The following is a 13,513-nucleotide window of genomic DNA, read 5'->3' as shown; positions in this document are numbered from 1 at the left end:
TATATATTTTCCTCTCAGGACTGCCTTTGCTGTGTCCCTCAGATTTTGAACCGTTGTGTTTTCATTATCATTTGTTTCCATGAATTCTTTCAATTCTTCTTTAATTTCCTGGTTGACCCATTCATTCTTTAGAAGGTTGCTGTTTAGTCTCCACGTTTTTGCGTTCTTTCCAGATTTCCTCTTGTGATTGAATTCTAGCTTCAGAGCATTTTGGTCTGAGAATATGCAGGGAATCATCCTAATCATTTGATACCGGTTGAAACCTGATTTGTGACCCAGGATGTGATCTATTCTGGAGAAGGTTCCATGTGCACTAGAGAAGAATGTGTATTCTGTTGCTGTGGGATGAAATGGTCTGAACATATCTGTGATGTCCATCTGGTCCAGTGTGTCATTTAAGGCCTTTATTTCCTTGTTGATCTTTTGCTTGGATGATCTGTCTATTTCAGTGAGGGGAGTGTTAAAGTCCCCTACTATTATTGTATTATTATTGATGTGTTTCTTTGATTTTGTTATTAATTGGTTGATATAGTTGGCTGCTCCCATGTTAGGGGCATAGATATTTAAAATTGTTAGATCTTCTTGTTGGACAGACCCTTTGAGTATGATGTCCTTCCTCATCTCTTATTATAGTCTTTGGCTTAAAATCTAATTGATCTGATATAAGGATTGCCACCCCAGCTTTCTTTTGATGCCCATTAGCATGGTAAATTGTTTTCCACCCCCTCACTTTAAATCTGGAGGTGTCTTCGTGTCTAAAATGAGTTTCCTGTAGGCAACATACTGATGGGTTTTGTTTTTTTATCCATTCTGATACTCTGTGTCTTTTGATTGGGGCATTTAGCCCATTAACATTCAGGGTAACTATTGAGAGATATGAATTTAGTGCCATTCTATTGCCTGTAAGGTGACTGTCACTGTATATTGTCTCTGTACCTTTCTGATCTACTACTTTTAGGCTCTCTCTTTGCTTAGAGGACCCCTTTCAATATTTCCTGTAGAGCTGGTTTGGTGTTTGCAAATTCTTTCAGTTTTTGTTTGTCCTGGAAGCTTTTGATCTCTCCTTCTATTTTCAATGATAGCCTAGCTGGATAGAGTATTCTTGGCTGCATGTTTTTCTCGTTTAGTGCTCTGAATATATCATGCCAGCTCTTTCTGCCCTGCCAGGTCTCCGTGGATAAGTCTGCTGCCAATCTAATATTTTTACCATTGTATGTTATAGACTTCTTGTCCCGGGCTGCTTTCAGGATTTTCTCTTTGTCACTAAGACTTGTAAATTTTACTATTAGGTGACGGGGTGTGGATCTATTCTTGTTGACTTTGAGGGGGGTTCTCTGCATCTCCTGGATTTTGATGCTTGTTCCCTTTGCCATATTAGGGAAATTCTCTCCAGTAATTCTCTCCAATAGACCTTCTGCTCCCCTCTCTCTTCCTTCTTCTTCTGGAATCCCAATTATTCTAATGTTGCTTCGTTTTATGGTGTCACTTATCTCTCGAATTCTCCCCTCATGGTCCAATTTTAGTATATGTGCTGCCGAAGCGAGCACTCCCCTCATGATCCAGTAGTTGTTTGTCCCTCTTTTGCTCGGCTTCTTTATTCTCTGTCATTTGGTCTTCTATATCGCTAATTCTTTCTTCTGCCTCATTTATCCTAGCAGTGAAAGCCTCCATTTTTTATTGTACCTCATTAATAGCTTTTTTGATTTCAACTTGGTTAGATTTTAGTTCTTTAATTTCTCCAGAAAGGGCTTTTATATCTACAGAGAGGGTTTATCTAATATCTTCCATGTCTTTTTCGAGCCTGGCTAGAACGTTCAGAATCTTCATTCTGAACTCTTGATCTGACATATTACCAATGTCTGTGTTGATTAGGTCCCTAGCCTTCAGTACTGCCTCTTGTTCTTTTGTTTGTGGTGATTTTTTCCGCCTTGTCATTTTGTCCAGATAAGAGGATATGAAGGATCAAATAAAATACTAAAAGGGTGGCAAAGACCCTAGAAAAATGCACTGTAACCAAATCAGAAGAGACCCCAAATTGTGGGGGGGGGGGAAGGGGATAAAAAGAGGTTCAGAAAAAAATTTAAAGAATAAAACAAATAAAGAAAAAATATAAAAAAGAAAGAAAAAATATATATATTTAGAGAAACTAGTCAAAAACGTTAAAAAAGAAAAAGGTAAAATTTTTAAAAAATTTAGCAGAAGAAGAAAAAAGAAAGAAAAAAAATTGAAAAAAGAAAAAAAAATTGAATTAACCGCAAGACTAAAGAATCATGGGAAGAAAGCCATGAGTTCCGTGCTTTGCTTTCTCTTCCTCTGGAATTCCGCTGCTGTCTTAGGAATTGAACCTGCTTTCCTTGATAGATGAACTTCGTCCTGGCTGGATATTTTGTTGATCTTTTGGGGGAGGGGCTTGTTGTAGTGATTCTCAAGTGTCTTTGCCCGAGGCGGGATTGCACTGCCCTTACCCGGGGCCAGACTAAGTAATCCGCTGGGGTTGGCTTTTGGGAGCTTCTGTTCCCTGAACGCTTTCCATAGAGTTCCCGAGGACGGGAATGAAAATGGTGGCCTCCTAGTCTCCAGCCCGGAGGAGCTGAGAGCCCGGGGCCCCACTCCTCAGTGCGCCCCCAGAGGACAGCACCCAATCACTCCCGCATCCCCAGCCTCCAGCCGCGCTCCGAGCTCACCCAGCCTGTGACCAGTTCAAGGTAACCCCGAGCTGAGAGTTCAGTCCGCGGCTCTGTCTCTGTAGCCGGCTTCTCTGTTCTAATACCTGCGAGCTCTGTGACACTCCGACACCCCCGATCCTTCTGTGACCCTGTGGGACCTGGGGCCATGCTGACCCCGCATGGGCTTCACCCTGGTTTAGCCTCTGGAGCAATGTCCCTCAGTGGAACAGACTTTTAAAAGTCCTGATTTTGTCCTCCGTTGCTCCACCGCTTGCCGGGAGCCGCCCCCCCCACCCCCCCACAGTCTATCTTCCCTTCGTTTTAGATTCACTTCTCTGCCAGTCCTACCTTTCAGAAAGTGGTTGATTTTCTGTTTCTAGAATTGCTGTTCTTCTTCTCTTCGATCTCCCGTTGGATTTGTAGGTGTTTGCAATGTTTAGATAAGCTATTGAGCTGATCTCCTGCTACCTGATGTAGTCTCAGCCTGCTACTTCTCCACCATCTTGACTCCTCCTCTCATCATAGGGACTGCAACTCCGTGAGCAGAATCTCCCCCCATTCGGGGTTGGACGCCATTGCGCTCCGCTCTGGACTCCGCACTTGGCTGCGGCCTTAATGAGAAACTTAAAGAGTTTATTCTAAACCAAGTAGCATTTAAAGAGGATGATCCATTGCACAAAGTTTTAATGTCTTTAGTATTGTTTCACTAAACATATACCGCCTGCTTCCAGATCCCAACACATTGTCAGGCTCATTACTCTGTAGGAACAATGGTCTGGGTGGGAAACCAGACTCTCATCTCCCACTTCGTCCTCCTGGGTCTTTTCACCCACTCGCCACTGCACCTCTTCCTCTTTTCTGTCATCATGGTCATGTTCCTGGTGGCCCTCTCCGGCAATGGGCTCATGATCCTCCTCATCACCACCGACTCCCGACTGCACAGCCCCATGTACTTCTTTCTCAGCTGGCTGTCACTCATGGACCTCATGCTCATTTCCACCATTGTGCCTCGGATGGCCACTGACTTCCTCCTGGGCCGTGGCTCCATCTCCTTCACAGGCTGTGGACTCCAGATCCTCTTCTTCCTCACCCTCCTGGGAGATGAATGCTTCCTGCTGGCCTTCATGGCCTATGACCGCTATGTGGCCATCAGCAACCCATTGAGGTACTCAGTGATCATGAGCCGCCGTGTTTGCTGGCTCATGGTGGCAGGGTCCTGGCTCTTTGGCCTGGTGGATGGACTGATCCAGGCCATCTTCACTCTGACCTTCCCCTACTGTGGCTCCCAAGAGATAGATCACTTCTTCTGTGATGTCCCTGCCATATTGAAGTTGGCCTGTGCTGACACCTCCCTCTATGAGACCATGATCTATGTCTGTTGCGTCTTAATGCTGCTCCTGCCCTTCGCTGTCATCTCTGCTTCCTACTTGCGGATCCTGGTAACTGTGCTCCACATGCGTTCTGCTGAAGGTCGGCAGAAGGCCTTTGCCACCTGCTCTTCTCACATGGCAGTGGTTTCTCTCTTCTATGGGGCTGCCATGATCACCTACATGCGGCCCCAGACCTACCACTCCTCCAAGCAGGACAAGGTGGTCTCGGCCTTCTATACGATGATCACCCCTATGCTTAATCCACTCATCTATAGCCTGAGGAACAAGGAAGTGGCAGGAGCTCTCAGGAAACTCCTGGGGAGGTGTCCCTGTGGTGCGGGAGCAGGGCTAGGTTGACACTGGCGCCTGTCGATGTAAGCTCTGGGTCATGGCTTACCTGGATTAGACTTTCAAATTTTAGCTATTGCTTTGAGTGTGTAGTGGTGTCTCACCATGTTTTAAATTGCATTCTTCTGAAGCTGTTTTCTAGTGCTGCTGTGCACCTTTTTAAAAAAAGATATTTATTTTTATTTATTTATTAAATTTAGAGCCCAAGTTGGGGGAGGGACAGAGGGATAGGGAGAGAGAGAATATCAAGCAGACTTTGCTGAGCACAGATCCCCACATGGGGCTCAATCTCAGAACCCTGAGATTATGACTTGAGCTGAAATCAAGTGTTGGACACTTAACTGAGTGAGCCTCAGGTGCCTCTATTTGTATATTTCTAAAATCAATCTGTAACAGGTGATTTTATTTTTTATTTGCATATTTTTACATACCTGTCAATCATGCTATTGTCCTCTTTCATTTTTTAGCTTTATTGAAATATATTTGACCTACAATAAACTGCTTATGTCTAAAGTGTACAATTTGACACATTTTTACCTAAGTATATACACATGAAATTTTCAATATGATGAAAAGCAATTAATCTAATGAACATATCCTTAACCTCTTAAAATTTCCTCATATCCTTTGTAGTCCTTCCTGCCCTCCCATGATTATCCCTTCAATGTCAATAGGAACTAGTAATGTGCTTTCTGTCACTATAAACTCACTTACACTTTGTAGAACTTTATATAAATATAATCATACCAGATCTCTTCTTTTCTTTTCCTTTTTTTTTTTTTTTTGGAAGGGGGGCCAGCTGGCTTCTTTCATAAATACTGACATCTGGTTGTTTGGCATTCCTTTTTGTTGCTGTGTAGCATACCATTATATGGATATACCAAAATTTGTTTATCTAGTGGACATTTGGGTTGCTTCCAGTTTTTGACTATTTGAAATAAAGCTTCATTTACTTTAACACTTATGTGAAGTGAAATAAGTTAACCACAGAGACACAATTATCATATGGTTTCACTTCATTGAACATTATATAAAAAACTAAAGATGTAGTATATGCTGTCTAACTGAACATAATAAAAAATAAAGTTTCTATGAACATTTGTATAAAGTCTTAAAATATGCTTTCAGTTCTCATAGACAAATTTCTCAGAATGAAATTGATGGATCGTATGGTATGTGTAAGTTTAACTTATTAAGAAATGCCAAACAGTTTTCCAAGTAGTTACCTCATATTACATTTCAATCAGCAATGAGCAAGCTTTCCAGCTCATTCATATTGTGTCCAGTGCTTGGAATGGCCAGGCTTCCTGATACAACCATTCTAACAGGTGTGTAGTATTTTCTTGATTTTAGTTTGCATTTATTTATTTTTATTTTTTAATATTATGTTAGTCACCATACAGTACATCATTAGTTTTTGATGTAGTGTTCCAGGATTCATTGTTTACGTATAACACCCAGTGCTCCATGCGATACATGCCCTCCTTAATACCCATCAGTGGGCCAAACCATCCTTCCACTCCTTCTTGCCTACAATATAGTGCATCAGTTTCAGATGTAGTGTTCAATAATCCATCAGTTGCAGATAACACCCTGTGCTCATCACATCGTGTGCCCTCCCTTAAGGCCCATCAGCTATTCCATCCCTCCACCCTCACCCCTTATGCAACCCTCACTTTGTTTCCCATAGTGTGGTGCATAAACAATGAATCTTGAAACACTGAAAAAGTAAAATTAAATTAAATTTAATTTAATTTAAAAAAGAAAGAAAGAAATGGATAGATCGGGGGGGGGGAGAGTTTCTCATTGTTTACCTCCCTCTGTGATTTCTTCCCATTCAGCTTTCCCTCTCTTCCTCTGTGATCCTCTGCACTGTTTCTAATATTCCACATATGATATTATGGAATATAATAATAATATTAGTAGTAGTAATAATATTAATAATTATTAATAATAACTATGATAATTGTCTTTCTCCAACTGAGTTATTTCACTTAGCGTAATACCCTCCAGTTTTATTCACATCAATGTAAATGGTAAGTATTCCCCTTTCTGATGGTTATATATACAATATTCCTTTGTATGTATATACCATCTTCTTTTTATTTTATTTTATTTAAATTCAACTAGCCAAAGTATAGTATATCATTAGTTTTTGATATAATGCTCAATGATTCATTAGTTCAGTGTAACACCCAGTGCTCATCATACCACATGCTCTGTTTAATGCTCATCAACCAGTTACCCCATTCCCCCACCCACCTCCCTTTCCACAACCCTCAGTTTGTTTCCCAGAGTCAAGAGTCTCATATGGCTTGTCTCTCTCTCTCTCTGATATCTTCACATTCAGTCCCCTCCAACTCCTTTTGTCTTCTGCATTATTTCTTATGCTCCACATATGAGTGAAACCATTTGATAATTGTGTTTCTCTGATTGACTTATTTCACTTAGCAGAATACCATCCAGTTCCATCCATGTCTATGTAAATGGTAAATATTCATCCTTTCTGATGGCTGAGTAATATTCCTTTGAATATATGAACCACATCTTCTGTATCCATCCACCTGCCAAAGGACTCTCAGCTCCTTCCACAGTTTGGCTATTGTGGACATTGCTGCTGTGAATATTGGGATACAGGTGCCCCTTCATTTCACTACACCTGTATCTTTGTGGTAAATATCCAGTATTTAGTACAATTGCTGGGTTATAGGTAGCTCTATTTTTACAAGTTTGCATTTCCTAAGAACTAATATTGTTGAACATATTTTCATGTGTTGATTTTTCCATCCATATCTTTTTGAAGAAGTATCTGTTCAAATACTTTATCTACATTTTTACCTAGGCTGTTTGTCTTTTTATGTCTTCTAATTGAAGACATAAATTAGTGAGTATAAAAGTTCTTCATGTACTCTAGATACAAACCATCAGATATAAATTTTACATATATATACTCTCAGTCTCTGGCTTTCCTTTTCAATTTCATAACAAATTATTTTGAAGAGGAAAGTGTTTCATTTGATGAAATCCAAATGACTGATAATTTTCTTTGGTAGTTTATGCTTATTGTGTTTTGTTTAAGAAATTTTAGCTAAACTGAAGGTCAATAAAATTTAATCCTATGCTTTCTGTTAGAAGTTTTATAGTTTTGGCTGTTTAATTTAGGTTTAATAGCAGGAAAAAATATCCAGTAGAAAAATGACAGTCCCTTCAATAAGTGGTGCTGGGAAAATTGGACAGCTATGTATAGAAGAATGAAACTTGACCATTCTCTTACACCATACATAAAGATAAACTTGAAATGGATGAAAGACCTCAACATGTAGCAGGAATCTATCAAAATCCTAGAGGAGTACATGGCAGTAACCTCTTTGACAACAGCCACAGCAGCATCTTTCAAGACATGTCTCCAAAGGAAAAGGAAACAAAATTGAAAATTAACTTTTGGGACTTCATCAAGATCAAAAGCTTCTGCACAGCAAAGGAAATAGTCACAAAACAAAGAGGCAACCCACAGAATGGGAGAAGATATTTGCAAATGACACCACAGACAAAGGGCTGATATCCAAGATCTATAAAGAACTCCTCAAACTCAACACTCGAAAACCCAGATAATCACATCTAAAAATGGGCAGAAGACATGAACAGACACTTCTCCAATGAAGACATACAAATGGCTAACAGACACATGAAAAAAATGTTCATCATCCCTAGCCATCAGGGAGATTCAAATCAAAACCACATTGAGATACCATATTATAATCGCCAAAATTAATAAGACAGTAAATAACAAGTATTGGATAGGATGTGGAGAAAGGGGAACACTCTTACACTATTAGTGGGAATGTAAATTGGTGCAACCACTTTGGAAACAGTGTGGAGATACCTTAAGAAGTTAAAAATAGAGGGGCGCCTGGGTGACTCAGTGGGTTAAAGCCTCTGCCTTTGATTCAGGTCATGATCCCAGGCTTTTGGGATCGAGCCTGGCTTTGGGCTCTCTGCTTAGTGGGGAGCCTGCTTCCTCCTCTCTCTCTCTGCCTGCCTCTCTGCCTACTTGTGATCTCTATATGTCAAATAAATAAATAAAATGTTTAAAAAAAGAAATTAAAAATAGAGCTATCCTATGACCCAACAATTGCACTACTGGGTATTTACCCCAAAGATACAGATACAGTGAAAAGAAAGGCCATATGTACCCCAATGTTCATAGCAGCAATGGCCCCACCGCCAAGCTGTAGAAAGGCCAAGATGCCTTTCAACAGATGAATGGATAAAGAAGATATGATTCATGTATATAAAGGAATATTATGCCTCCATCAGAAAAGATGAATACCCAACTTTTGTATCAACATGGACGGGACTGGAGGAGATTATGCTGAGTGAAATAGGTCAAGCAGAGAAAATCAATTATCACACGGTTTCACTTACATGTGAAGCATAAAGACTAACATGGAGGACATTAAGAGAAAGAAATGAAAAGTGAAATGGGGGAAATCAGAGGGTGAGAAGAACCATGAAATGCTGTGGACCCTGAGAAACAAACTGAAGGTTTGGCGGGGGGCGGGGGGGAAGGTAAGCCTTTTGATGGGTATTAAGGAGGGCATGTATTGCATGGAGCACGGTGTGGTGCATAAATAATGCATCTTGGGACACTGAAAAAATAAAATAAAATTTTTAAAAAAGAAAGGGAAAAGAGAGAGAAGAAGCCACAACAAACAGAGTATGATATAGATATGGTTTAGGCAAAAAATTGATCCAGTGTGTTTTTGAGGGCAGGGAGTCGTGACCACAGAGAAAGGTGAGAGAGACAGGAGCACACAGGGAAAGGCACAAGGAGAGAATTTCCCCAAAGTCAAGTCTGGGAAAATAAGAGAGGCTGACTTTCATGGGTTCATGGATCCAATGGGGCTTAAAGACGAGTTTTAAAAGTCAGCAGTCTTGGCTGGGATAGAACCCTCAGGGTACTGTGTTTCACCTGGAGGAAAAAAAAAACAAGGGTAGACAGTGTGGAAACAACAGTATGAGAAATGTAAGGATAAACAGTGGGGAGATCATTCGCTCTTCACTGAGAAGCAGTTTTCACAGAGATGTCTCTCTGGGCTGAAAGAGTAGCTAGCACCATTTCCCTCTCCCACCTCTAAGTGTAAACATAGAACCACCTGTGGGAAGCAATGCAGTGCCCACACTGGCTGGTTAACTTGCTTACCAAGTTCACACCCCTGCACTCTGGCAGGACTGCCCTTCTCAGTCCAAACTTGCCTCAGTCCCAGTGTAGTGGTGGGTTCCTTCCCCAGAAGACCAGCAGAAACCCCTGCCTACACCATGTGTCCCAATCATAGAGTCCTGGAGGACTTCATTTCTACTGGTAGTATCAGATCTCATTTAACAAGCAGACAAGTGAATGCTTAGTTAAAACTCACCACAGTCTGCCCAAGGTCCAAACACTGCCTTCTGCAGACAGGAGAGACTCTGAAGAACACTGGCCTGAAAGATAGAGTAGGAAGAACATAGCATCAGAATGTCTGCAACACACACCATGGATGCTCCCTGAAGCACCAGGCACTTGACACTAAATGACCTCTTCCTCATAAAGCCTGTACACTCAGAAGGAGGAAACATAATGGGCTTTTCTAATACACAGAGAAGGCAGAGACTCAGACAAAATACCAAGATGGAGGAATTGACCCCAAATGGACAGAGATCTAGGCAAATTCTAAATAATATGCCTGATGGAGAATTGAAAGTGACAATCAAAAGATACTTGCTAGACTTGACAAAAGAATGGAGGAATTTTGGGAGACTCTAACTACAGAGATAAAAGTGTTAAAGAAAAGAATCTGTCAGAAATGAAAAATGCAATAACTGAGATTATAAACATGCTTTATAAAATGAACACCAGGATGAAAGGAGCAGAGAAATGAATTAGTGACCTATGGACAAGGTAATGGAAAATATGAAGCTGAACAAAAGAGAGAAAGAAGAATTATGGAGCAGGAAAATCAACTTGGGGAATTCAGTGACTCTATTAAACTGAATAAAATTCATATTATAGGAATCCCTGAAGAAGATGATAGAAAAAGGCAGCAGAAAATTTATCTGAGGAAATAATAGGTGGAAACTTCCCTAAGTGGGGGAAGGAAATAGACATGCAGAACCAGGAGGAACAGAGAACTTCCATCAAAGTCAACACCAAGTCCAGCAGGCCAACACCAAGACATATTTTATTTAAATTTGCAAAATATAATGATAAAAATCTTAAAACATCAGGACAAAAGGAGTCCTTAACTTACAAAGGAAGACCCATAAGGTTACTGCAGATCAGTCCATAGAAATGTGGCAGACCTGAAGAAAGGGGCATGTTATACTTAAAGTGCTGAATGGGAAAAATCTGCAACCAAGAATACTCTATCCAGCAAGGTTGTCATTAGAAGAGAAGGAGAGATAAAGAGATTCCAGACAAACTAAAACATAAATGTGTTATGTACCCTTAAATCAGCTCTGTAAGCAATATTAGGATGACTCTTTGAGTGGAAAGTCCAAAAGTGACAAGGGCAGGAAAGGAACATAGAAAATACCAGGAACAATGGCAAAACAAGTAATAAAATGGCACTAAATACATGTATATCAATAATTATTCTGAATGTAAATCGACTAAATGCTCTAATCAGAACACATAAGGTGTTAGAATGGACAAAAAAGAAGTCCAACTTCCACTCCTTGCAGATGACATGATGCCCTATGTAGAAAGCCCAAAAGACTCTACCAAAAAATTGCTAGAACTGATACAGGAATCCAGTAAAGTGGCAGGTTATAAAATCAGTGCACAGAAGTCAATTGCACTTCTATACACTAACAATGTGACTGAAGAAAGAGAAATTAAGGTTGCAACATTTACAGTTGCAACAAAATCCATAAGATACTTAAAAATAAACCTAACCAAAGGGTTAAGAATCTGTACTCTAGAAACTACAGAACAATTATGAAAGTAATTGAGGAAGACTCAAAGAAAAGGAAAAACATTTCATGCTTGTGGATTGTAAGAACAAACACTGTTAAAATGTCTATGCCACCCAAAGCAATCTACATATTCAGGGCAATCCCCATCAAAATACCATCAACATTTTTCCAGAAGCTTGAACAAACAATCCTAAAATTTGTATGGAAATGGAAAGGAACCTGAATAGTCAAATGAATATTGGAAAAGAAAACCAAAGCTAGAGGCATCACAATTTTAGACTTCAAGCTCTATTACAAAACAGTATCATCAAGACACTGTGGTACTGGCACAAAAACAGACACATAGATCAATGGAAGATAATAGAAAACCTAGAAATGGATCCTTAACTCTATGGTCAACTAATCTTTGACAAAGCAGGAAAGAAGATCTAATGGAAAAAAGACAGCCCCTTCAATAAATGGTGTTGGGAAAACTGGACAGCCACATGGAGAAGAATGAAACTGGACCATTTTCTTACACCATACACAAAAATAAACTCAAAATGGATGAAACACCTTAATGTGCAACAGGAATCCATCAAAATCCTAGAGGAGAACACAGGCAGCAACCTCTTGACTTTGGCCACAGCAACTTCTTGTAAGACACACTCCAGAGGAAGGGAAACAAAAAAAAAATTGTGAATTAATTGGGACTTCATCAAGATAAAAAGCTTCTGCATAGCACAGAAAACAGTCAATAATACTAAAAGGCAACCTAATATAATTTATCTGATATGAGGATTGGTACCCCAGCTTTGTTTTGTGGTCCACTGGCATGGTAAATGTTTCTCCAATCCCTCGCTTTCAATCTGGAAGTGCCTTTAGGTTCAAAAGGGGGTTCTTTTTTTTAAATATTTTATTTATTTAATGGACAGAAATCACAACTAGGCAGAGAGACAGGCAGAGAGAGAGGAGGAAGCAGGCTCCCTGCAGGGCAGAGAGCCCGATGTGGGGCTCGATCCCAGGACCCTGGGATCATGACCTGAGCCGAAGGCAAGGCTTTAACCCACTGAGCCACCCAGGCACCCCTCAAAACGGGTTTCTTGTAGCATATGGATGGGTCCTCTTTTGTTTTGTTTTGCTTTGCTTTGCTTTATTTTGTTTTAATCCAACCTGAAACCCTGTATATTTTGATGGGAGCATTCAGCCCATTTACATTCAGAGTGACTATTAAAATAAAAGAAAGAACAAGAACCATATGATACTCTCAATAGATGCTGAAAAAGCATTTGACAAAGTACAGCATCCCTTCCTGATCGAAACTCTTCAAAGTGTGGGGATAGAGGGCACATACCTCAATATTATCAAAGCCATCTATGAAAAACCCACCGCAAATATCATTCTCAATGGAGAAAAACTGAAAAACTGAAAGCTTTTCCGTTAAGGTCAGGAACACGGCAGGGATGTCCATTATCACCACTGCTATTCAACATAGTACTAGAAGTCCTAGCCTCAGCAATCAGACAACAAAAAGAAATTAAAGGCATCCAAATTGGTAAAGAAGTCAAACTGTGGTATATATACACAATGGAATACTATGCAGCCATCAAAAGAAATGAAATCATGCCATTTGTGACGACGTGGATGGAACTAGAGCGTATCATGCTTAGTGAAATAAGTCAATTGGAGAAAGACAACTATCATATGATCTCCCTGATATGAGGACATGGAGAAGCAACATGGGGGGTTAGGGGATAGGAGAAGAGTAAATGAAACAAGATGGGATTGGGAGGGAGACAAACCATAAATGACTCTTCATCTCACAAAACAAACTGGGGGTTGCTGGGGGGAGGTGGGATTGGGAGAGGGGGAGCGGGCTATGGACATTGGGGAGGGGAGGCGAACCATAAGAGACTATGGACTCTGAAAAACAACCTGAGGGTTTTGAAGGGTCAGGGGTGGGAGGTTGGGGCAACCTGAGGGTTTTGAAGGGTCAGGGGTGGGAGGTTGGGGGAACAGGTGGTGGGTAATGGGGAGGGCACGTTTTGCATGGAGCACTGGGTGTTGTGCAAAAAGAATGAGTACTGTTACACTGAAAAAATAAATAAAATGAAAAAAAAAAAAGATACGATTTTAGTGTCATTGGTATTGCCTGTAAAATCCTTGTTTCTGTAGATTTTCTCTATTTCTTCCTGA

At 40.4% G+C, this 13,513-nt stretch overlaps 1 protein-coding gene across 1 annotated transcript; it reads left to right on the top strand.

The window, feature by feature from the left end:
• The first annotated feature begins 3,436 nt into the window (after positions 1-3,436).
• On the top strand, positions 3,437-4,393 carry LOC123938731 (olfactory receptor 56-like). The gene has a single exon (XM_046000361.1). The coding sequence runs from the start codon at positions 3,437-3,439 to the stop codon at positions 4,391-4,393; it is 957 nt and encodes a 318-aa protein (XP_045856317.1).
• The last annotated feature ends 9,120 nt before the right edge of the window (positions 4,394-13,513 follow it).

This window comes from Meles meles, chromosome 3 (assembly GCF_922984935.1).
Source record: "Meles meles chromosome 3, mMelMel3.1 paternal haplotype, whole genome shotgun sequence".
Classification (NCBI taxonomy): domain Eukaryota; kingdom Metazoa; phylum Chordata; class Mammalia; order Carnivora; family Mustelidae; genus Meles; species Meles meles.
Note: the sequence above shows the minus strand (reverse complement) of the source record. Positions and strands in the feature narration are given on the sequence as shown.